The sequence below is a fragment of the Chroicocephalus ridibundus genome, chromosome 2, assembly GCF_963924245.1.
Source record: "Chroicocephalus ridibundus chromosome 2, bChrRid1.1, whole genome shotgun sequence".
NCBI lineage: Eukaryota > Metazoa > Chordata > Aves > Charadriiformes > Laridae > Chroicocephalus > Chroicocephalus ridibundus.
Genome location: NC_086285.1, coordinates 27,896,061 through 27,922,844, shown reverse-complemented (window position 1 = coordinate 27,922,844; position 26,784 = coordinate 27,896,061). Strand labels below are relative to the sequence as shown.

General features: G+C 41.4%; 1 protein-coding gene across 7 annotated transcripts in view; it reads right to left on the bottom strand.

Annotated features, from left to right (window-relative positions):
- DYNC1I1 (dynein cytoplasmic 1 intermediate chain 1) overlaps positions 1-26,784 on the bottom strand; it is a 196,826-nt gene that overhangs the window by 124,573 nt on the left and 45,469 nt on the right. For all 7 annotated transcript variants that reach the window (XM_063324873.1, XM_063324876.1, XM_063324875.1 and 4 more), the window contains one exon: positions 26,264-26,379. In XM_063324873.1, the coding sequence (XP_063180943.1) occupies positions 26,264-26,379 (116 nt within the window). The remainder of the gene's footprint in view (positions 1-26,263; positions 26,380-26,784) is intronic.

Below are 26,784 nucleotides of genomic sequence, written 5' to 3'. Positions count from 1 at the left end.
CATGCATTATTCAGTAGAGCATTGAGTAGTTTGAGTGACATCTGTGGGTCCTTTCTCCCTTCATATTCTCACCAGAAAGAATTATATTTCATTGTTATCAGGCCCAATATAACGGTCAGATGGTACGGACCATTGGCAGAGACACTTGCCAGAAACAGCTCTCCCATGTCAAGTACGTGTGTCAAAGCCACTTGACCATATAAGCATTTCCTGAAATCCCATTGCATTTCACTGTTACTGAAATTAAGGTACATCCCATAGGTCTAAATGAGTAACACAAAGGAGCTGACTACTCAGCTCCACAAAAATGCAGCCAATGCTCTTATGATTGAGGGTCTAACAACAGGAAAACCAGGGTAAAATAGTACAGAAGGTTTATAAAGAATAGGGCTAATGTGATAAGGATCAAATGTGTTCAGTTTGCACATCTAGAGAAAAATCAGCTTCATTAATTTCTTGATATCTTTTTCACACCCAGAAGAAGTGTGTAACTTTCTGGTAAAATAAGATGTGCAGAGCAGTTGAAAGGAAGATTTTGCATTTAGTTCAGTACTGCAGAGAATACAATGTGCAAAAATACCACTCTCCAAAGCAGAACCAAAAGAGTATAACACAGACAACCAATCTATACAGCTACGCAACCACCAAAGCTGCTGTCTTTTTTTTTTGCTAGTTCCTGCTCACTAATTTCCTTCTTTTCTTCTTTCTCTAAGTGAAATAATAATATTGCATGAGTTCATTTTAATCACCTACCTCCTTTAGGATAATGTGACAGTCTACCAACCTGTTTGCGTGCTTATACCTTTTCCATTCTAATTGATAGATTGCCTGAACCACACAAAAATGAGAAGCTATGTGCACTCTGCATTGTTTGTTCCTTCTACTATTTCTTTACCAAATTTGTTCAAATAACTTTTTGCGTAATCACTGAGTGAAATTCTGGAGTACAGACAAAATTACCATTTAGGACTTTAAAAAACATGCCAATGTAGAGAAGAAATCTAATTATCACATCAGCTCATCATCAAACACACACAAACATATTCTTCTAAAATAGATTCAGAATTACATGTTAATAACTGTCTAAAACGTGTGGAGTTATTTCTGTCGTATGACCTAGTATTTTTTGAAAGCTTGATGAAAGATAAGCACAGCAAATGAGAAATGTTGCTACAACCTGCAATTGTATGAAATAGGAAGTAATCAGGGGGCTGTCTGGCATTACTTGCATCGTCTAAATGTAGAAGAAAACTTGACCACTGGAAACTGATTACTAAGCAAAGAGCCATCTGCATGGATATACTCCTTCTCTTTCCCAAAGCATCTTTCAAACACTTTGCCTGCTGCGGAGCCTACCAGGCAGTGCGTGATATGTGACTGTGTTGGTGGGCCAACAACCACTGCTGTGTTCTCCACAGTTGCTGCCTGCCTATATAGGGTGGCTCTGCTCCTACCTAAACTTAGTCTAGTTTAAGCCAGCTCTCTGGGCTTTGCATGTGGTCAGCAGGCTGAAACAGGCATCTCCTGAAGACAGTTCATCCCACCTTCGATTCTTAAGTTGCTGCTGTCTAGAGATGTCCCTGACTTTACAGGCAACCCCAGCAACCAACATAAACAAGGCGCTTCATAACGAGTTGGGTAAGACAGATGCTGTGTTCGGTGATCAGGCTGCAGCCGGGGTCTTCAGAGGGGCTGGGTCAAAGAGCGGTAAGCACGGCATCCCATGAAGCCTTCACCAGGAGCACCCAGCAAAAGGTTAGGAGAGTATCTTCTCCTAACTAACCACTGACCTGGTGAACGCTCCCTGCTGGGCATCATCATTCTTCTTGTCTCCTCACGAGTGGCGGTTTTCGTCTCTCGCTACTTTTATCTAGGTGGATTTGATCTACTGGTGAATATGAGAAAAGCTTCTAATATTTGGAGGGCCAGATGATAACTGAGGGCACGTTTCAGGTACTGGTGTGTCTGCAAGACAGAGCTGCTACGCTGCAGTTTGAAATCTCTATGGCACAGTGCAAGAACAAGAGAATAGTCTGTGCAACTGAACAGCAGCAAACTCAAACTTGAAAGGAGGAAATACTTTTTTCAAATAAGGCGTAATTGGACCTTGGAGCTCATTATGACAGGATGTTGCTGGGGTTATGGTCTTACGAGAGCGTAGGCATGTACTGAAACAGTAGTAATATCCAGGGTTGTAATAGTTAATGCTAAAAGGAAGAGTATGGGAACAAAAACGAAACCTTATGCTTCAGGATTTAAAGCAATCTCAATTTACTAAGAGAGATCTTTCTGAGTGTGATGAAAAGAGGGAGGAATTATCCACCTCTGCCTGCTCTGAGTTGCTGAAACCTTCCTCTGAAAGACCTCATTCTGGATGTTGTTGAAAATAAAAGTATACACTGGATGGATCTCAGACCTGATACAGACTGACATTTATGTTACCGAATATCTCCTGTGTATTGTATTGTTGATTGTATACTACAATAAGATAGTACTGTAAGCGAGGTGTGTTTCTTTAAGGGCAGGATGTTCAGATGGATTAATTAACTATTTGCTTGTTTATTTACTTTAGTGTCAGAGATGTCTTTTCAAGCCACGTATGTATTCATTTCACATAAAGTGTAATTAGAATTTGGAGCTCATTATCACATGATCTCCCTGGGGTGTAAGTATGTAAGAAAAGATTTTGCATTTTTAGCTGTCTCTGAGGACCACGGAGATCACAGTTCAGTCAGTTTAGGCAAGGATATTCCTCTGGGAAAAGGGCAGGATGTGAACAACGCCCACTGACACTGGCAGAGACAGCACATACAAAATGAGGGTACACAGAGCCCCGAAGAAACTGCTAAGGGCAACAAGGGAGGGTTGTACGTACCCACAGAGAAGGTTTCAGCCATGTTAAAATAAGATGGGTTATTGTTAGCAGGAGGTGAGAAATTTTCCCCTCGTCAATTAATAGAAGGCCTGGAATACAGAACATGCCGACTTACGTATTTTGCTGGGGAAATAATTGGAAATATTTTCTTATTGAAAAGGAGACAAGTGGATTTAAAACACGGCATGTTTTTAGATGACTAAGTTTCCTCCGCATGGAAGAAGAGGTATAAATATTGCATTTGAAAAATGTCATGTTGATAAAAAAGCTACAGTTTCACCAATATAAAATATGAATGTAAACAACATGTCTGTCAGACATGGCTATAACATACTGCTTAACACTGCTAACTTATAATATGCGCCTATTATTGTTAGTTCTCTTAATGAAAGAAAGTAAAGACACTGCATAAATTCTTGAACACATGTTTCACTTTTCCAGCTGCCTTGTGCTGTAGAACATCATGCTAACAAGAAGTGATGCTAACAAGAAGCTAAAACCAGTGTAGCAAATGGGGCATTTAAATATATATAAACATACAGACATTCATATATAAATAGAAACTGGCTATTTTGGGGAAATGAATGGATCCCTAGACAGACATATTTCAGTTTAATATTACCTATATTTTCCTACATGGTAACCATTACAGTCCTGCTTAATCAGGAAAAAAAAAAAAAGGGTATGCTCACTGCTAAAATGGAAAGTCAATATTCAGCTATCATCTCTTTTAGGTTCAATACAAAACTTTGTCTGTCAAGCACAGGGAGCAAAAGGAATATGAATTTTGACATTCTTCCTCGGTCACTTCAAATTGAGACTTGACATCTGTACCTGCTAGCAAAAAGTGTGCGTTCGTGTTCAGACCATTTCCATACAGACTGCCACCAGGCAATGGCACTGACAGTGTCAGAAACCCCAAATCTCTGTCTGAATATTATAAAAAAGCATATTTTAATACCATCTCCAAATACACTGTACTTGCACTGTCTCAAAGAGATTATTTTTCTTCTTTCCTGCACCAAAATACATGTTTTCTGCTATGATTTTCAATCTCCATTCAAGTACAAAGCATCTACATCATTATTTACTGAAAACTGCACCTCAATGTTGCAGCAGGGTGACATACCTCTATCTGACCACCACATCACAAAAATGGTATTCCATTTGCACTTCGCACTAAATACTGACTACAAAGTCATATGCAAGCATTAAGCTCTACTCTTTCTTTCGAAACAGAAACAAAACCCTAAAATCAATCCGAAGCAAGTTGAGATGTTAAATACCCGATGATGATTACTAAGACGTCTGTAGGCTTGAGTATCTGATTAAACGGAGCGGGAAAAATGACCCTTTGAACTTATAACCTACTGGGGGTGGTTTCTACTGCAATAACACCCTGCTTAAACCCTATGGCTACAGTACATCTGCGGTTCACTGACTGTAATTACAGCTTTAATACTGTAACTGTAGCAAACAAGTCCCATGGTGTATTAGACTAAACACACGAGGCATTTTGTCCTCTTGACTACAGCCTGTTTAATGGCATTTCAGGCTCCAGCACATAAGTCTGCTCTTGGCCACGCACTCCCAAGCAGTTAAAGTTGGCCTGAGCTGGTTCCAGGGGAACACCGTTCCAGCCCAACTGGGCATTGGACAATTACTTGAGAATATCATTTAGGGTTGAAACTGATATTTATCTAGTGATTGAAATCAGTTGTGAACTCAGTTACTGTTGTGTCAGCATTATGTCTTTCCTGGAGCCTTCGGCACTGTTGGTTTGGCTTGTTCCTACGCTGGGCATTTACAGCTGGGCTGACGTGGCAGCTGAAGAAGCAGCATACCGAGTGTATTTGTTTGTGTTTTTTATTATACCTCATTCTTTATCCTGCCCCCCACTCCTGAAAAAAAACCCCACAACACAACCCACATCAGGAGAACCAAACTCACTTTGACTGTCCTTTCCCCCCCTTTTCAGAAGCCTGCCCACGCTCCCCCCTCCACGCAGGAGTCCAGCCCCGAGCCGGAGACTCGCTTTGAACCTCTCTTGATGAATATGTTGCAATGTGCAGCCTCATCTCTATGGCTTCTCGAATAGAAATTGGTGTCTACTTAGGATAAGTGTGTGAGTGACCTATTGAAACTCTTTAAATGTGATGTTTCCCTCTGCCTTGATCAGATGTCCTGGCTTTATCTCCTCCAGTAAGGACTGGCCAGTGGAGTGCCAGCATGCACGTGGACCTCTGTAATCCTCCATTTAGTGAGAGGTTTCATCTATCCAGCCCTGCCTAAAAGACCAACCTTTGAATAGCTTGAGTCTTCCTTAAATCCTGCACTAAAATGAGTCATTAGTAATCACTAGGCTTGTCCTGACCCTCAGAGTAGGAGCCAATTTTTTTTTTTCCAAGTAGGATTTTACTTTTGCTTTCCTTCAGTAAAATACAAATTTTCCATTTTTCTGACTGTATCACTTGATCAGTGAAATCTTATGGTCCTGTTAATGCTCCTGCCTCCCACAGTTGGACATTTCTTTTACTGACTTTGTACCTTCCTTTTTGGCATCTTTATTCAAACAAATTATTCAGTATTTTCTCCGACATACCAAGTTTATCTAAATGCAGAGTGACCCTGAATACAAACGAGACCTGACACTTTGTCTGTGGGGTGGAGATAGGGGCCGGTATTTAAAGCAAAGCCATTCCTTTGCTTCCCCACCGTACATCCCTGAACCTTCGTTCCTCTGTAACCCACTCCCTTCCACAGCTCCTGCTTTGTAACCGTAGTCTCCCAGCTCTGTGAAACACCTGCATCCCCATTCCCACTTCTCCAAATGCAAAGTCCAGGGACACTGCTCTATTCCTGCAGGCACTGCAGAGACTTGAAGGGGGCAACCTGTTTACTTGCCTCTGTGTTGTGTAAAAAGTCCAAGTTCCTAACCAGAAAATAAAATGAATATAAGGCAAGTACATTCTTAGGGCAAATATTTTGAAAAAAAAAAATAAATCTCGGTTGTTTTTTTTTTTAAATGTACGAAAATGTTCAATTTTATAAATGCCCAGCAGTAGCTTACAACACCAACTAGAGTCTAGTGGGAGCTGTTTCCATTAGCTGCAGGTAGAGTGCAAATCACACACAGAGATTTACGATCTCGTATCACCACTACCAGCCAAAATAGTCAAGGTCATTTCCTTAAAATATTAGAAGAGTATTTGGCACCCAGTTTGGCCAAGGAAAGGAGACTGCACATGAATATTTCGACTCCCACTACATCCTCAAAATAATGTAGGCTAAAAATTTAAAAATAATATATTGCCCCTAATAATAATAGTAATACTTTTCAGGGTTGTAAGTACCTTTCAACCTAGGTTATCAAAACACTTTACAAAGGCAGTTAAGTAAGTATCATTATATCTATTCTACTCTGAGGTGACAATGACTTTGTGTCAGTTATAACTGCAGAACAATCCAATACCTATCCATTATTCAGCTTCCCAAAATAACCTGTAATTCTCTAAGCAACTCTAACAGGAAAACGAAGTTACAAATGGGGCAACTGAATGATTCATCCATCAGTGAATTTAATGGCTTATTCTCCTAACGGGCAGAATTACCACCACATTGCACTCACGCTGCAAATAATAATATCTCTACAGCATCTCTACAGCATCTTTTCACCCTGAATGATCCCAAAGCACTGGACAAACCCTCTGCAGTAACAGCTAAGGACTGCCACATGGCAGCATTGCACAGCCACCTCTGGGAAGGAATGCAGATAGCATACTGAAGCAGAAAATTAAAGAAAAAAACCCCATACAAACATTAGCTTTTTTAAAGGAAAGCTAAAAAAGGGCATAAATTCTCCTTAGTGTAGAAATATAGCAGAGCCCTTTTTGGTAGGCAACACGAAAGTTACGGTGAGACAAGCTGAAAAACTCTGTGGGGTTTCCTAAATAAACACAAAAGCCAGGGCCCCAGCAGGTGGCCAAGTTTGATATTCAAATCATTAACATTTTACATGTGGAGTTTTCATTAGGACAAGGTTACCGCATGATGGACAATCTGTATATATTTGCAGATGTGGCATGCAGGGAAGTCAAACCTGGGCAAGGAGCATAATTCACAGCAATCTCTCTGCCCGAGAATAGCTGAAGGCAATGTCCAATCAAAGTACTGTCAGTGCAGCGCTCAGCGAATAAATGAGTTGCTTTGACAGGAAATTCCAACAGCAATTTTAATTCTGATCAGGCTTCAGGAAGTGGAAAGAATAAAAACACATCAATTATAGTGACAGGAAGTTTTAAATCACATGGCAAGCAGCTGCTGCCAAAGGACATGTCTGCCAGCTTTGTTAAGAAGTATGGTATTTTGGTGCGACCAAAATTTTACACCAAAATTTTACAGGCTGACATCAGTCCCTAATTGTACGTTTACCCATTACAAGGGTAAAGAAAATGACACAGTGCAGACAGCACACCGTCATTACAACAAATCAGAGAGACCGCTTTTTTTTTTCCTCAAATCCTGACCCAAAACGAGCATATTTATAACAACTCCAGAACACACCACCGAGTAATGATATGAAGCCCCTGCACGTCTACCTCAATAAAGCAGGAGATCCCAGCAGCAAGGCAAAGAGACCATCATTTCCTGAGTCAGCCTTAGGCTGCAGAACGATCAGCACTTTAATCATTTTACATCCATTGCCTTTTCTCATTAATCCAGGTTGTAAATGGTGACCACTGAGACGAATCAGTGGCGTACTGGGAGGAAGCCTGAAGAGCTGTTTGATACCAAGTTCTTACTGTATGGTGCAGACTCAGAGTCTACCAAACAGCTTCCTTCAGTTATAGGGTTAGGTGCTTTTCCATGTTTCCAGCACCACGTCTAACATGAATGAATTCTGGGCTAGATTTCCTATGGCAGAACCTAATTAAGCTGGCATGGGAATGGGACGGTGGGGCTGGGGTGGGTCGGGGGAGGAGGTCTCAGGCGAAGTTGCTGATTTTCCTCCTATGGCATTGTGGTTCAAACGGCTGTCACTTCAGGGCAAACCATCCAAACCGACGCGACTTGTTCTGGCCTCACTTTCAGGTACACTGAAGCTGTTTTATACAACACCGGCACTGGAGAAGAGCATTAAATCTAACGTAAATGTGACTTATAGTCTGACACATCGCTGTAAAGCAGCCCCGCTATACAGGGGATTTAGATCCCTAGAGTAAAAACTTCATCTCACTTTTGTTAACGGAGATTTTTTAAATTGGCTGCAACGAGTATTTCTGCCCTGGAGTCCAAGAAGGGAATGGGTATCACCGGCTACGTGACGCATGCGTACAGAAGGTTAGTTGGATGTGGCGAGTGCCGTTCAATGCAAAGTGACCGAAGAAGTGTGTTGAACTGCCAAACAGTGATTGACTCTTCCTACATGGAAAATTGGGTTGCATCCTCCACAATGGAATTACATCCTCTGCTACACAGCTTCCTGGCCTGAGCAACTCCTGCTGTCCCTTCACCAAAACGACCAAGAGTGTCAAAGGGCTCAGAGCTGAAGACTGCGTTTTTCAGATGGGTGGGTAAGTATAGGAGAGAAAAAATTGCCCTCAGAGAAGAAGCTGCTCATGAGTTTTGCTAATCATATGGACACAGATAGGATACTATTTTCTAAACTACAGCAAAAAATAGTCAGCCGAACGCGACAGAAATATTTACGCAGAGTTAGCAAAGGTCACCAAGAAGTGCGTCATTTTGACAATACTGGCAAGTTTTGTATAAAGTTTTGCTTTTCAAAGAGAATATTTTTCAACAAAAAAGAATACTAAAGGAAAGATTTAAACTAATTCTACATAAAATTTTTCATTATGTCTTTGGAGACAGTGCGAATATTGGATTCCAAAACAAAGAAAAAAAACCTGTCAAGATAAGACATGATACATCTTTTTATTTCATTTTAACTTCTACTTAAATAGTAAATGAAGCTAAAACATAAAAGTGCTCATAGTTTCCTGCATAATTATCCACATCCAAATCTCTCCTCGGGAGAGATTCTGTGGGCTTTGATCCAGGGATTTTCAAGCATTTAAGGAAGATACAGGAGCCAAATCTCACATTTCTTCTGAAGAAAATATGGTATAATTTCCTTATGCTTTTAAGGACATTCCACACGTGGACAATCTGGCTTGAAGCCAGAGACAAAGAAAAATACAGGCAGACTTCTTAAATGTCTATTATTTTCTAAAGTCTGTTATTTCTATCATTTTTTATCTTTATAAGATTCTCTTTATATTCCGATAGAATCAGCGATTCAAATCCAAGAACACTTAAAGGATATCTATAGCATATCTTACTAATTATCCATATTTTTCATCAAAATTACCCTATTTCACCCTAAAATGACATGTCAGTCTATGTACATGCAGATATGTATCTTTTCCAGTGATCGTGCAACATTTCAACAGCAAAGCTATGAAATAACGCATCAAAAATCACTAAACTCTCATCACGTGCTGCTGCCCTGCAACAACATATATGGCAGTGACAGTAAGCTTACAAGAGTGTGAGAAACTCATCCTTAAAGAGTAGGGCTGAGTCCTAAGACACTTCTGAAGTACACAAAGAAAAAGAAACGGACATTTGTATATACAGACAAGTATGTAAAATACCTCCTAATGACCGCCCTAGCACTACATAACTTGGTGCTCCAATGTCTCTAAAATGGGCAAAAAAGTGAGTGGCGCAGATTTTCTGTTTCTGTTTCACAGTGTGGTCCTGCCAACAGTCACTATGATCATGTGAGCACAGATTTGCTTCCAAAATCCAGCATTGGCGCAAATCACCTAGTTTGCCGCTCAGGTCACCTAGAAGTGTACCTTGAAGGACAAGTGTCTCCTATGGCACATCCTTGGATGTGTACCTTGGCTGCATCTTAACTACCTACCACAATGTTCTTAGCAGCACCATTTTACACAATGCCCTTGCTCTGCAGAAGAACTGTGGCAGGCTGGGTTGCATCTTATCCTTCAGCCAAACTGAGAAAGCTCCCCTTTATCAAGCTAAGCTCATTCATCAATCCTCAGTGTTGCCATGGCAGTTTCATATGCCAATAAAACCCGCTATAAATCTGACTTTCATGCATCTTCCTCCTTTGTTAATTAGCCACTTTATGCAATGTATCTACAAACCATGGAAATAAATCTTTGGTTTCGGTGGTTTTACTTCTTTCCTGCTTGATTTCTTCTCTCTCTGCTTTTAACAGCAAGACTACGACCAACACCTGGACTCCAACTCTTTCTTATGGCCCTGCCTTTCTGCTTGTGCCTGCAAAGGACCCACCGATCCACTGTCAAGACTGTCATTGTTCACAGGCTGATGAAATATTGGCAGTGCGTCATGGACATACGCAGCTGAAATTCAACCCTTTTAGTCCTAAGTCTTAGCCCTTCTCAGGTTTCTTTTACTTTGTTCCCAGCACTGCTTGCCAAAAGTAGCTCCAGGAACAAAGGGTACTAGTTAAACATAATGTTTTAGAGCTGGAGACCAGAGGAATATAGACAGGAGCCTCAAAGCCTGACCACCTGACAACATTAACGAAAGGCAAAGAGCAGCACTGATTTACCAAGGTGTGAGTTATAGACCCTTTGATGCCCTCACTGATACGGCTTAGTGAAGTGCACACCCCCATGTTGCATGATGAAATTATGACCTCATAGCTGTGTGATCTTCCCTCCCTCTGGCTCTGCCCAACTCCGGAGACAAACTTCCCATGCGGGGCTGCACCGGGAGGCAGTTCTGAGACTGCTCCCTTCACTCACAGGGTTGTTCTCATTTACACTGCGCAATATCTAGTCTACCAGTTGCCAACAGAACCCCAAAGACAGAACGCTGCCAGACACTCAGCTGCTAGTACATTTAGTCCAAGACCTCTTTGTGTTGACTGACAGAAGCCTTACCTTCTCTGAAGGGTACACTGCAGCTGAGCAGACCAAGTTTATTTCTCATTTACTCTAAAGAGCAAAACTTCAGTGCAGACTGCAATCAGAGCATCTGGAATTAGGAGCAATGCAACAAGATGACTCACTAGTCCAAGGTCAGACTTCTTCCAGTGCAGGATGTTAGCTCCTCACATCCTTTCCCTCTGCCACCTCCAGGAGCGTCCTCTTAATTTCTTAGGAAAATACAAATATGTCTGTGGTTTTCAGGACTTCCTCCACTTCCTCTTCATTATTTCTTCATTCCTTACAATCTATTATTCATCCGCCTGCTTGTTCTACTCATCTTGATTTCTTGTCCATCCCTCTCGCCAGGAGTTACTTTTTAGCTTATGATGCTCCTGAATCTTGAACTTCAGCTCTTTGTCATTCCACCAAGTGCCAAATGTCATCTTTTCCAGTATCTTCTCCAAAGACTTTTCCTGATCTAACTTATGACTGGTCTTCTCCTGTATTGTTTTGTTTCTTCATCAGTTGGGGAACATCATACATGGTGATTTACTGTTGCTATTACTACTGGCTAATGCTTCGAAAACTGTGTTAAAGATCACAGCTGGATTCAAAAACTGAAGTCTCTCCCTCCAAGAAAAAGGTCTTATCTCCAGATAACCACCAATTATTAGTTTTCCAGCTGATACACTGAAGGTTCTCCTCTTGGTCAACTTCCAATGAGGCCATATAAAGGGCTCTCCCCACCTCAATGAGTTCGTCAATGATATAAAAGGGTGATGCCAGCACAAGGTAATTTTGTAACCAGCTTCCTATCCAATTCCTCACAACCATTAGAACAAGAGGAATCATCTCTGAAGATGCCTTTCAACATTCATCTAAGTTTTTCCGGTCTCTGCAAAACTGCTGAAAGTTTGTAGACTCCGTTACTGAGACTTCTCCAGGGATCACGCTACTCCCTGTAGAGATGTGAGTTCTTCCTAAGTCGTGTTCCTTTGGTCCAAGACATCTTGCTTCATTCATTCCTTCCCTGGGGAACTTGTTCAAGATTCTTGCACAACTGAGATCTCAGCATCCAAAGAACCACAAAAAAAGCATCTCTGTATTTCAGTTTGGCCACACCCAGACTCAAGATTTTGAAAAGTAAGTGTTTAAAACAAATCAACGTCTTACCTCTTTTAGCAAGACTTTATTTCTCGACAGAAGAAACAGAATCGGGACACTGAACACAGCTTTCAGGGAAGGAAGGGAGGCCCTTGCCCTTTTTAGATACCCTGTGTGAAAGCCCCGCCAGCACAAGAGATACGGAGGACTAGAATTCCACCAGTATCTCTAACCATGCCATAGGAATGACCCAGCTTGTTGCAGTGTCTCAGCATGTCTCATAAAATGCACTGAAACATTTGCTAACAGGACTATCTGCATGTTACTGTTCATTTTTATTACATCAGAGCTAGGGAATGCCCATCAATATCAGGACCTTGTGCCTGGTATAGATGTCAGTTTTCAGTATGTTAACCAAAGGAGACCAGATTATTCGACTTCCTATTCTCAGAATAAACCGTTAAATAACAAGACCCTTTCATGTCAATGTGCCATTTGTACAGACAAATGCTCAGCAGCATGGGTCATAAAAGCTAGCCCACAAGGAGTGTTTTCCAGGGGGAAAAAAAAAAGATTCTTAAACTTATTTTAAGATTCATATCTATGCATTCATGCATGTGCATTTAACCATATACATAATTCACTTAAACTTAAGAGACCTGCTTTTAAATACTTCACCACTGTGTCATACCATGGAAACTACCTCAGGGCTACTAGGAAGGGGGTTCAAACATCCCTCATATAAAACACATCATTATGCATTAGAGGAAACTTCATTCACCAGAGAAGAATGGCACACCAGCTGGAGGTGAACACCATAAAGCACATAAAGTTTTAATTAAATTCATTAAAAGTTCTTTGTCTCTCACTGTGTTTGGAGGCAGATAGAACCCTTTAACAATGGCCAGCACACAATCAGGTTTGTCAAAACTAATAATAATACAAAAGCATTTGCTCACCCTGGGACATTTTGAAAAAGCTGGAGTAAGTGTATTATTTTTAATATGGGCATTTATAAATTATTGCAAGATGTGGCCAGTCTTGGAGCAGAGTTGCTGTTTCTATTGTTCATTGGATTGATAAAAGGTGTTAATAATAAAAGGCACATTTTTAGCAGTTGACTAAGTGGATTGACCTGGAATAAAGGAAAGAAGCATATTTTCCCCTTAAAAGATATATCTATATCTATATCTATCTATCTATCTACCTATCTATCTAGATAAACATTTTTAATCATCAGTATTTCCTTACAGCATGTCTTCTACGTCCCATACTGATAAGTATGCTTTACAATTACATTTCCTGCCCTTCAGAGCTTGCGGGCTATCAGCAAAGCAGGATATAACAAATGAATGTTCCAGCACCAGACCTCCCCCTGCAAACACATACATGACTAATGTCAGACAATCAGATATGCCAAGGGACTAATCATGAGCACAGAGCATGCATAAATATTTGCAGGATTAAGCCTACGAACCAGGGTAAAAGAGGATAGCTATGTGGTTGCTTAGCTCTTATGTAAATGACTTTGTTTTTCAAAGCTGGAAAGCCTTGCAAAATACTTTTATGTTTAATCAAATCCAAATAAAATGATTCTACAATGTACTGAAGGGCTTCACATGATGAGTCAGTGACAATGTCAGCTATTTAGACTCATGGCAAGCACTTAACTTTGGTCTCAGTCCAGGTCCCATTGAAGTCAGTGGGAGTCCCTTCCCTGATTGCAACATGAGCCTTTGTTACTAAATTATCTCAAGCTGATGAACTGTGAAACAGAAAAGTTACTTTTACTAACCATTCCTAATCCAGACTTATTAAGGATAATTGTAAACTAGTACTAACTAATTCAGTAATTAGGTCTGAAAACATATTCACTGCATAGCTAATACATAAGGGCTGGGTATTCATTTTTCATACTTCATCAAGATGCTCTGATACAAGAAATATCACACGTCAAATGAACAGTCCCACAAGCTATGTGATAAAGTTGAAAGTAGGGAAAGAGCAGACAAAAGTGCTCATCCTACACCTCAGCGAACCAACTGGTGGCTTTGTCCATTTCATAGTCGTGGTGCTACAAATTTTAGATTTAGATCTGTATCCACTCGCTGCTTGGTGCTCTTTGGGGCAAGGAATTCGATGGGCTGTAGTTCTACCTTTACTGTAAAGCATATGCCTTGAGCAAAAAGTGACCGAAACATGCATTTCAGCAACCATACAATACAAAAATTTGCTTGGTGGATCAAAATCAATGTTAGCACATAAAGTGTAGTCCTGAGTCTACACAACAAAGTATTCTGAATGGTATGAAAACACTATTCAATTGAAGAAACAAAATAGCAAAATTATCTTTTCTATTTTCTCTCTGTCCTATTGCCTTTAAATATCAGCTGTAGAAGTGCTGTCCTCAATTCCATAGGCCTCAGAGGAAAATAAGATACTTGCTTCTTCGCTTTGCTTTCACACAGGCACAACCAGCGACTTCAAAGGAGAATAGCTAAGAGATGAAGGAGCTGAAGAAAAGAAATAGCAATAATAACAGCACCAGAACCGTTTCAGGGGTTGACAGAAAACCACTGCATAATGCATTTGCCCATATTCCCATCACAAAATGGGGGGAATTATCTCATCTAACCTCAACCATCCAAAAATGAAGCTTATAATTGAAATGTATTGGCTAAGTCCTGTAGGCAATGAAGAAAGGCACAAAGAGAAGGTAATTCTTTCAGTGTTATGGCAAATACAATAGGTAAGGGAAATTGCCTTCTGGAAGGGTCTGCCTCATGCTTTTGACCATGGAAAGACTACACAAATAGGTTAGGCCCCTCAAGGTAGAGCTATTGCATGTGATTACACTGAAATACTGAAGTATCTCAACAAAGATGTAACTAGTTAGCTTGGGTACCAGCATCAGTCATGCTGCCAGATCAGGTAGCTCTGTGACAGCTAAAAATCCTAGTAAATTTGGCTGCTGTGAGCTCACTTAGTTCATGTTTAAGCTGTTAGTGGTCTCCATTATGGGTAAATGAAGAGATATATCTATGTCTCTGCGGTGACTGTAACTTGTTTGTGATTTGATTTGAATTACAGGTATAGATTGTAACACAGATAAGATTCCTGACATTCACTCCATTGCTCTGTCCCCAAGGCTATCCCTTGCCAGGTGGTGAGATCTTGTAGTAATCAGCTTTATACGTGCATCTACAAGTATCTGTACATTTATAGGTATAATATAGATAGATAATATGTTATCTAAACATTGTATCTATAGATATACCTATAGCTAAATACTTAAATAACTATATAAATATTTCCATAACTTTTAAACACAGTTCAGTCCATAGACTAGAGCGACAAAAACAGAAGAGAGAGACTAGATTCACCTCCTGTCCACCCTCTGCCTCCATAATGTTATAACCTAGGAATGACAGGACAGATGTCTCCCAAGCATGCAGTATCAGCAGTGCACTGATATGGTAGACTGTGTTTCTCCTCACTACTATATGGAAGAGAGAGGAGTGAGGTGAAAAAGTGTGACAAACAGCCCTATGAGCACCAAGGTGAAAGAAGAACTGGGGGACGGAGGTGCTCCAGGGGCTAGAGCAGGGATTCCCCTGCAGCCTGGGGAGAAACCACGGTAGAGCGGGTATTTTCTTGCAGCCCACAGAGAGGACCATGCCAAAGCGATAGCCCCACTGTAGCCCATGGAAGACTCCACACTGGTGCATGCAGGTATTTCCTGAAGGAACTGTGGCCTGTGGAGAGCCCGTGCTGGAGTAGTTTTATCCTGAAGGACTGCAGCCCAGGGGTGCAACCCATGCTGGAGCAGGGGACAAGTATGAAGAGGAAGGAGCGGCAGAGAGGAGCTGTTATTGACTGACCGTAATCCCCTGTCCCCATCCCCCTGCACTGCTCGGGGTGGAGGGGAAATGGGTGAGCTAGAAATGAAGGAGTGAAGTTGAGCCCAAGAAAATGGAGCAGGGAAAAGGTGTTATTTCAATTTTACCGTTGTTTCTCGCCATCCAAATCTATTTTAATTGGCAATGAATTAAACTCATTTTCCCTAAGATGAGTCTGTTTTGGCCATGATAGTAACTGTAAGTAATCTCCCTGTCCTTAATTCAACCCATAAGCTTTATCATCTTATTTTCTCTCCTATCCTATTCAGGAAGGGGGAGCGAGACAAGGGTTGGGTGGGCAACCAAAGTCATCCTACCACAATGTATCTGTCCTCCAGCTCTCATTTGTGAAAACAACGGGTCAAGGCGATTTTGAGATTCTGGGAGGTTGGTTTGAGCTGTGTTTTTAACCTGCACATTATCTGTGACACATAGAGAGTTACCAGGTATCAGTGCATAGAGAATTCTTCATGCAGCCACAGGCGAAAACTTCAGTGCTTTCTGTTTCGTAGCAAATGAGTGGTTGTTTTGAGCATGTTGTTGCTGAGTAACTGGTGCCTAGGAGAAGGAGAGTAAGACCTGAACATCTGGGTGGAGATGACAAGAAATGAATTATGAAACAACCGTGATTAAGAGCTAAAATTTCAAGAATTCTCCAGTTCCACAGTCGGGGCCAGATCTTCAGAAAGGTTCAGCTTCAAACCAAGTAGTGAGACTGAGAGAGTCCTCAAAACCCAGCAGCTGCTACAGAGACCAGTGGGCCTATTCCTAAGTGCAAACTTAGAGGAGCTGGACCCATTTTGAGCTCTGATGTGGGGTTAACAAGGCAAACTTTATAAGGCAAGTGGGGTGAGGAAAAAAAAAAAAAGAGTATCCGCAGTAACAACATGCAATTACAGACTTAAAATAAGTGTGAAGCTTCATGGCTCGAGTGCAACACATTTTGGAAAATAATCGTTATATTCTCACTTCCTGTGGGCCTTAAGTAGGGCATTAACTTGCAGGAAGAGCAAGTGTTGTTTCGGAGGTTCATGGCTAGGACATATATCTAAATTAATTGTGGCTCAGAGTGAATTTATGCTAAGTTTATTTAAAATAAGATAGATGGGCAAGTGGCAGCCAGGGTTTGGTTGAAAAGTGACATTATTTGTGGAGACAGTCTATTCTATTGCAGCAAAAGAGAATTCCATCTTCTATTAATAGTGGCCAGTGGGAATTCATGCTGAGACTTTTACTTCACTGACATATCCATTTCATTAAAAGTTTCTTCATCCAGATCCTTTCTTCAGTTTTCACAGTAACTCTTGAGGGTGTGTGTGAGGGAGCAAAAGGATTCTCTGGAAAGGATCCAGCTCCTACTGATTTTGAAGGAGGGATTCTCGAGTACTTTGGATGAGATCTGCAATTCGTCATTATAATAAATATAGCATGGCTTCACACAACCTTGGGAGCGGCTCTTGGGAGGGAGAAGGGGGGGCCCAGGGTTGCCATTGGAGGGCTCTGCCCAGGTGCTCGGGTCAGGCTGTGAAGATACACTTGGTGAACAAAGACCCAGCTTGGGGTGCTGGGTCCCCATTCATCATTATGGCGGGTAATAACCTGGCGCGTGGCAAACCCTCTTCATCCTACTCAAGCCAGCCACTTGGCTCCCTCTCCAGTTAGTCTGAGGGCAAGCAGCTGACACTCCTCTACCCAAGGCAGGTGGCCTCTCTCCTATGGAAATGAGCCAATTAAAGGAGACTATAGAGGGACACAATTGGCCAGCTTCTTAAGCTGTGGCTCAGCTATAGAATTGAAGATAGAGAGGTGATGAACAGAAGAATTTTCAGCTGCATACTTTTTGACCCACTACATTAGTAGCATGGGTTAACACAGAGGAGGGGATTTTGGCATGTGAATCTTTTTCCTTTCTTTGAGTCGCAAGTGCCAAGAAACAAATTGAGAAGTGTGAAGTAACAGAGCAGTGTTTTTTTTTCTGTGCGTCTTTTTAACACTACTAATGAAGGGCTTTCCACATTATGGCCTGTGTCTATTTCAGCCCCGATTTTGTATCTGCTTACAGGATTAGAAAGATTAAGTGCTAATTAGAGCACTGGGGGTTAATAACTGCTACTTCTGCAATGCACATTTTTCTTAATCTTGTCTTTAATTCCAGTGGAGATTGGTCCATGTTACAAAGCCAGAGTTTGCCAAAGGTTACTAAACATGCAGTACAAGGTGCTGGGTATTAGTTTTCTTGTATATACTGAATAGGCATCATCCAGTAGGCTAAAGAAGGAATTACAGGGATGGTTGGAAAAAGCATGCTTTGTTTCTGAAGAAAACAAAAAGCAGTGTCATCTTTGTTCTGTTGGAAGCACTGTTAACCCCGCTTTCCCCCTTTTTACATTTTTGTATCTATAACTTTAAATTTGAGCATTGTAACATGTACAACACATTGTTAATTCAAAGTATATTCAAATACTACTGGAATGATACATATGGTAAAGTGAGAACTAGGAACGTGTGAAAACGGCAAACACAATAAAACAGTCTTTTCACTGCCTGTTGACTGGGGAAATCGTGGTGCTGTTCATTAGTGGGATAGTTTCCTTCTGTTCTCATGTTAAAGATCAGTTGTAACACACTGATAACACACTCATATATTTGCAAAGAAGTGTAGAACTATTTGGTTGCTTGAGGGGAACACATAACAAATCAGCAAATGGCAGTTGCTCCTGTGTAAAACATGGCCAGGGTCTTTTCCAGAGAGGAAAGACTTACTTAGAAGAAGGTTTTCATTTCCAGCCAACAAAGGATTCAATTTGCATACAGGTGTTACGGGGCTTCTCTCTGAATTCACGGATCACTGCTAGTTTCAGATGTCAGGACACAAAGATGGGTCAAAGGCACTGCGAGTTGACTTGCAGCTAGTTAAAGGAGTTTGAGGTCAAGGCTGCTAATATCAGAGCTCTTATTTTCCACCAAGTGACGCCAGATGTACCAGAGTCTCATCCAATTACGTGTTTCCCACTGCAACTAAAAGAGCAAGTTGGTTTCTGCACAAGGAGGCTGATTACAACATTTTTTTATTTTATTCTAGGGTAGAGTAGCCTCCCATCTCTTGGGTGGAGGATGGGATCCACCTGCTCAAAAGCACAGAGCAAGGACCATCCACCAGGATCAAGCAGGATCTGCAAGGAGGTGAGGTAGAGCATGGTCTTTCTCCATGCTGTCTGCAGAGGCTTTGAAGCAGTATTCCTTCCATGCACAGAATGACAGTTGCGCAACAGCCCCGTCTGAGGCAGCCACAGCCTAAAAACGAGTTCCTCGTTTCATTGAGAAAGGCAGTTAACCTTTCTGGTTTGTTCCTCATCTTCTGGAGCCTGAACAGTTTAGAGAAGGTGTAGGTGCAGCTGTGACTGTTCTGTTGTTCTCCTTCCAGCCTTGTAAAGAATTATCAGATATGTCTCCTGGGCTTGCATCTAATGCAGAGGTACCTCATGCGAGAGAAACCAGGGTCACTTTAGAGCAGGAAACTCCCAGGCCTGGTTTTCAGGAGACCAGAATTTCCAGGATTTTGTTAAGATAGTGGAGGAGCTGCAGAGTCAAATTGCGCTGTCCTTGTGTAATGAAATGATCAGGGACAATGTGTAAGATCCCTAAAGAGTCTTCCTCCCTTGGACCTCCTACTGTGTGTGACCAGAGCCAATCTTCTCTTTGTTAAATCAGTTCTTAGTAGATAATTACCAGAGAATTACTGATGCTTAATAAATTCTCAGATCTGCCTATTCAAAACAGTTTAGCATTAAGAGGGCTCTCTGCTGAACACTATCTGAAAACCATCTTGAATATAAGAAAAATCCTTCTCCAGAAGTATTTAGAGATGACTTGGGAGGAGAGACAGGGAATGGGAGCAAATACTGCAACAATAATCACTGATAAATTTACTGGGTAGACTGTGGATGTATCAGGCAACCTTTTACAAATGGAGGAGGACTGTCCTACAGAAATCCTATTTTAGCCCATACGTGCTACATGCTTCAGGAGATTAGACATTTGATGTCTCCTCCTGCCCCCAAACACCAAACCATGCATGACCACAGACTATGGCCTCTTCATTCTTCCTCCCAGAAGAAACACTTGTCAGTGTCAGATACATTATTCTGTACAACAAAAACTACAGAAACGTATTCTCCAAAGCCAAGCCCTTATTCTAATTCTGTACTACATAAAATGACCATGGGACGGCTGGTAGAAGAAAGCCTTTAGCAGTATAGACCTAATGTCTGGAGCTTGCTAGGAGTGGAACACAGACCCACCACACCTGGTACCTGCCTGATGTGGCCATCCTGGAGAATATGTTTTTTAACAAACTGTACTTTACTAATTGTACTTCAAGAAGGGATTGGCAAGAACAAGGGACTGCATCTGATTTCACTAGTGTATTATCCGCCTGGATTTTTGTCATAATACCCATAATTGAATTTTTGAGTATTTTTCCAAATGTTTCTAGATAATGTCTTTTTCTTTTTTCCAACTAATTCTATAATAGCTTGGTCTCTTCTCACACTTGTTTCATCAGCACTTACCTTCATACAGCTTTTCAGTCATATGACTCAAGCATCTTCTATTAAGGCTAATTCTTGCCTCAGACAAACGATCAGGCGAGTGTTTTTCTGCAGGTCACACCAGCATCCCTCCCTCACCTCCAGCATCCCTTCAGCACGACGCGTTGGTTCATGGCTTTACCACAAGAGGGAGCCGCCAGAATGTCTTTGAAAGATTTTTATGCCCAATTTAAATTAAAACCAAAAAAAATCCACCTTTGAAATCTTGCTATTTAGAAAAGAGGATGCAGTTGTGACAGGCATAAAGGGGAATTATTGAAAGACTGTGACACTGTGCAATGCCTGAAATCTTTGCTCCGCTTCGTTCTAGTCCCGTCCAATCTTGTACAGTCTGGTACAACAGTACAAAAAAGCTTTGTTGATTTAATCAAACAAAGCAGTCTTGAATTAGGGTGTTTATGCCAGCTATTGAGATCCACAGTATGACTCTGATGGACTGAGGTTTGTGAAGAAAAGGCAAACTAGATTTTTATAGCTGACTAAAAATAGTCAGTGATACATAATACTGCCTAGGACAGATCATAATATTTCTTACAAAATCAGTGTCTGTTAATACTAATACTAATGTATCTTTAAAAACAGAACTTCTGCTTTATCATTGATTCATCTTTAGGTTGTCTCCTCTTTTCAGTAATGATTTCTACCCCAGTTCTGCTCTGCTTTCCAACACCATCTTTTGTTTACAACAGAGTCCCTGCTTTCCCTCCAATTACATCCAATGCCTTTCCATCACATATATTTTCATGTTTCCTGACACGCATGTTGCACACAGGGCAATACACAAATGTGCATCTGCATTTTCCATTAAATGAGGGGTTCTAAGCTATCCTTGGGTCCAGACTTGTCTCGTCCTCTTCAGGCTGGAGCTGAACTCTAAGATTCTCTGGAAGGGAAAAGCCAAAGTAAGCTCTTTAACTTAACCCCCAGCTTCTGATCCATGAGCTCTAGAAAGATTTGGCATGGGAAAGCCCAAGTATGATCTCGTTTAGTTCTGGGACTGGCTTTTCTTAAATACCACATACATTCCCAAAGGTAGAGCTGAGTTACATTCAGACACAGGAAGGCACAGCAGGCCTGGCGCAGAATTTGCTGCGCTAGAGGTCTGCTGCACATTGTCTTACAGGATAGACAGAGACAGAACTCCACACTGATTCCACCTGGAAATCTCAGTCACTAGCAATCAAAGTAAAAATAACTTTATCTATGGATTTTATCACGGAACTTCCAGAGGCCTGACTTGTTCTCACATCATTGAGGCTTGGCAGTCCTAGTCACAGGTATCTCCTCATTTGATTACTCAAAGTAGGACATAGCCCTCACATGGTGTCAGTGTATGACACATTTAGTCATACATAGTTTACTCAACATGAGAAACCTACATTGATATGCCTACATGAAATGCTCTGCTACCAAGCTAGTCAGTGAAGAACTAGTCAATGCAGTCAACAGTACTTAGAGAGAGCTTTGGTTCACCCTACAGCAGTCACTTACATTTGGTATCGCACACAGATATCTAAACTCACGTGTCTTGGTCTCATGATTCTTAGACTGTGAGCATAATTCCCCTCTCCTCCATCAGTGCTTTAAAAAGGATGACTTTCAGGAACATTAGTTCAAAGAATTACAGTGTCAGAGAGATGCAGAACCCTACCCAACCCCTAGAGTTTCACCTCTGTTTAGCCACTTTGTTCCAATCTGCTTCCAAATGGAGTAGAGAGCTTGTTTTTCCTCTTTCCCTAATAGCCAAAATATCCTCAGTGTTTGAATACAGCACATAAGCAGATGGAGGACAGGCCTGAATCGCGTTCTTTGCCAGAACTTGTCAAACGTTTGTGACATAGGATGAGGTTATCCTGCTCAGGAGGTGAGTATGGTAACACATTTGTTTTCCCCATATGAACAGCCATCTGTTGAAGACGATAAACAGGTGAAGTACATAGGACCTCCGTTGTTCAAGAAAGTCAGATCTTCTTTCTCTGTATATTATCTACTTTTTCAGAAATGCGTTTCAGACTGACCTATTTGCAGTGACACTCTGTCAAGCCAGAAAAGTGGGAACATGTCATTTTATTGATGAAGAAGCAGTTTCTACTCCATGAAAGAGAGCATGACACTGGCCAGCAAAGGCAGAGAGCTCACAGGCCTTCACCTTCTTGCTGCTCCCCGCCAGATCAGAGGAGCATCTCCCCTCTCAGTGCAGGGATAGTGTGATGCTTTCCTCACTGAAATGTTATCTCCTGGCCCATTAGAAAGCGGGAAAGCAGTAGGTTAGAGCCAAGGAGGGCACGCAGCAGGGCTTGAATGTGCAGGCTGTTTTCCTATCTGAAAAGGTAGCTTACAGGCACACATACAGACCTCCTTCCACTGCTGTATGGCAGCAAGGGATTCATCCTGGGCAGAGGTGAGGCCATGGCTTTTCTTGCTGCTTTCTCCTAGGTGTGCCTTCAGCAAAGGGCAGTTCTGCAGTGTTTTGGAGGGTCCAACCATCGAAGACTACATGGGACTGCCATTCTGGCATTTCTGACCTCTTAGAAAACATTTGGCATAGCCTAGGTCTTAATCAACTCCAAAATGGAAAAAGCAGCACAAGTGAAATGTCTCTCAATGTCTACAAATACCTAAAAATCAAGTCCAATTATAGAAGGAGGAGGGCAAAAGTAAAGAGCACTTTTTTTCTCAGGCTCCAGAGCCAAGATCTGGGTGTTTTTGAAGTCATCCTACAAGGAAGAAAAGAAAAGGCTGAAGCTTACTGTGACCTAAATAAAGCAAAAGAATTAGGTACTTGTGATCAAAGGGTTGAATGATGCATATACACATCTCCCTAAATAATAGAGTGGGTGGGGGAAATGACATGTCATTACTCCTCTGAAATAAAGTGAATTACCTGCTCTGAAAAGAGGAGTTAATCTGTTTTTATACAGTGAAGAATAATGCCACATTATTTCTTCTAAAATTAGCAGCTGACAAGCTGAGACTTCAGTGCCCATAGCATCTGGTTCTCTGGCACCACACTGTACTTATCACAATGAAGCCTCCCTTTACCAGTTTTACAAGAATTGGTGGGGAATGGCCATTACCACAAAGCCCTACATCCACTGAGCTCCAGAACAGCAGCAGGTCTAAGGTACGTCAGAGTTTCTTTCTCTCTGCAACATGCAAAACACATGATACTGACATTTCAGAAAAGCTGCAGGACTTTGAATGGACTAAAGTCCTCTTTCGGTGGCTTAATCATACAGTCAAGATCTTTCTATCCAGCTGTACCCTTCATTAGTTGTCTTCCAAACCAGAAGCAAACATGTGACAATCTCATCCTAAAATTCCGCATTTTGACATTTCTAGTATCCAAGGCAGGCAGTGAAATAGTGACTTCTGAAAGCTGGTCAGACTCGTCTAATAACTAAGGGGTTTCTTCCTTTCTTTTCACAAAGTCTAAGGCTTCAGATACTAGACTACCAAGCACATAACCATAGTAATGGCTGAACAATTTATCTTGAAAAGATAATGGCTATATTTTATCACATGAATGCATAGAAACAGAATAGTGACTTCTCAAAACTGCTCTCCCAAGGAATTCCCCTCTGTTTGCTGTTCATGTTTTGGGCGACAGTATGAAGGGCTCAGCATTCATAAAAAGGCTTGGGAGACTGAAAACCAGAGAAGTTATTTCCATCAGACCTGGGAGACCAAAATCACAGAGCTTATTTACCCCCTAGAGAGTTTCCAATTACATACGATTTCAACAGAATAACCAAACTTTCCTGAATCTCCTTTACTGATGCAGGGCCATATTAATGTCCAAGTTATTTGCAGAGAATTCCTTAGCAGCAGATTGAGAAGGAAATACAAGTTAAATTTTCTCTCCCCCGTGCATCTGAGGGAAGTGATCGGCTGTTAATTTATCTGTGCTTAAATACTAAAACTTCACTTTTGTTGTTGCTTTTTCCTTGACTATGATGACCGTGAGAATACGAAAGATAATAAATCCAGTCACCAACACCATTTATCATCATTTAACCTTTCTCATCACAGGTTTGGCCTTGGCAGCTTAAGGCAGTTTAGAGTCCATCACTTTTAACATTTGCATTTATCTTCTTTCATACAAGTGAGGAACAAGAGCTTTCTCTGTGTTGAGAGAACAAAGACAAGCCACATCGCCGTCTGTGCTTGCTGTCCTGACTGCCAGGCTCCACAGCAGCACACTGTTGAGTTTTTTTCCTTGAAGGGTAGAAGGTTGTCCTCTTGCCTATCCAAGAAAAGGATTTCATAATAGTAGAAGAGGTCCTTGGAAAAAAGCAAGAGCTTATTGGAAGAAGTTGCTTCGTCAAGAGAGGTTGGCCTGCTCAGAAAGGCATGTCAGCTAATGAGTGCTGGAGTTGCAGGCCTGAGAGAGGTAAACACATCAAAGCCATGTCTTCAACCCACCATATCCATAGGCTCTTGCACTGGATAAAGGCCCTGTGTCAGGGAGGAAGGGCATCCTCTCCATCTGATTGAACAATGACGCCATGATAATGCCCCAGGGCTGAACACCTACTGGTCTCCAGCCAGGAAGGCAAGGCCAGGCCTCAGGGGCAAACCCCATCTTCTCAAGGCTTCAGCAGCCCTCAGAGAGATGAGCAGAGATGAGCTGGATTGAACTAGGGAGGCCTCTGAGGAAGCCTCTCGCTCTGAGAAGGTAAAGCTGTCAGGACATGTTGCTCAAGAAGCAGCATCCAAGCAATAGAGTTGCCTATGCTAGAAGGCACTATTTCAGACAAAAGATGACTAGGGTAAACTTGTGGTCCGGGAAAGTAGAATCTGAGTATCTAGCTCAGCAGTCTTCATTTCTGGTTCCTTACAGGCAGACCTGGTAACCCAGTTGCAGAAAAAAAGCTGTCTATGTTTATCACTGTATCTTCCCTGGCAGTAACTTATATTTAGACAGATGTACTCGCGCGCCTTTTGCAACCTACTTGAATCTTCTTTTTCTCTGTGGACCCTGATGAAGTTCTATACTATCTGCTGCAGGAAAGCACCCAGTTGTTGAACTTTTCTCGATCCTTGACTGTTAACAGCAAAAATTCCAGTCAAGACTGTCTTCAGTTTTTCTTCTACCTGCTTTGTAGTAGTGTGTAAGTTACATCAGGCTAATGTACAGTTTTACGTTCAGTTTAAATGTCTTCAGCTGACCTGCAATCAGTGTGCTGCAGTACAACACTGGCAAGTGTGTAGTCTAAGGAACAGATAGATCAGCACTCCCCTACTAACTACTCCATGTTTTTACTTATCAACAGGAAAACCAAACAGCTAAAAACCAGCTCCATGCGTGCAGAGAACATATCTGTCAGCCCCGAGAAAGCAGGACTGTCCACATCAAAGCATGTAAGCCTTTTTCAGCACATGGAGCTAAACTGTAACTTCCCCTAAGATTCGCCTACTGGAGGGGGACAAAATTACACTGACCAAGTGTCTGAGGGCACCTTTCCATCACTGCCTCTTTACAAAGCACAGAATGAATAACTTCCTTGAGAGAAAGCCATAAAAATGGCTATAAATGGAATAAAGCACTATTTTAATTATATTCATAATGATTTATTTGAAAATATGTTCTTATTATACTGTTATCTAAGCAGAATCCATTGTAAGGCAGAAGTAGTTTGGTTCCACCTGAATTTAAAGTCATTATTATAATTATTCTCACCAGAACAGCCATTAATCACATAAACAATACCTGGCTTGCAGAAAATATGCGATAAGTAGCTATATTATGACTTACTACTATTTTTCTTACGTTCTTTAACTCTTACTCAAATACTTATTTTCTATGAAAATATTTTTGAAAAAAAAAATAAATCTTACCTTCAGATTGATGCGTGGCAAGAGGTGTCTGTGTCTCCTTGGAGTATGAAACCACCTCCCGAGGTAAGAAATCAACCTGGGTAATCTTTGATACCCCTAGTTTGTGCAGTCTGCGTCTAAGACGGAATACATGACATCAAAAGGTTAGTCATGCTAAATGTAAATCAGCAGCAAGAACAAGAGTGTTTGCTTTTATGAACAGGATAAAAAAAAATACTTCATTGTTTGCTAAGATGAAACACAATACACTATGCATGAGAAGTACCTAATTGCAGTGAGGAAAATTAACCTGGGAACCATTTGCCATAATAAAGTACAGTTACTGAACCTCTAGATCATGCTGCTGAGAGGGACTGTGAATGGGAAAGAGAAATGACCTGCCTGTGCCCCTCCTAAGGTGCAACAAAATTCTCTCATACTGTCATTACTACAATGTTCTGCCTGCTCAAAAAAATCCTCAGCCTGACACACACAATAGTGGAAAGGGAACAGTGGGTATAAACCAGACTGGATTAGATGTT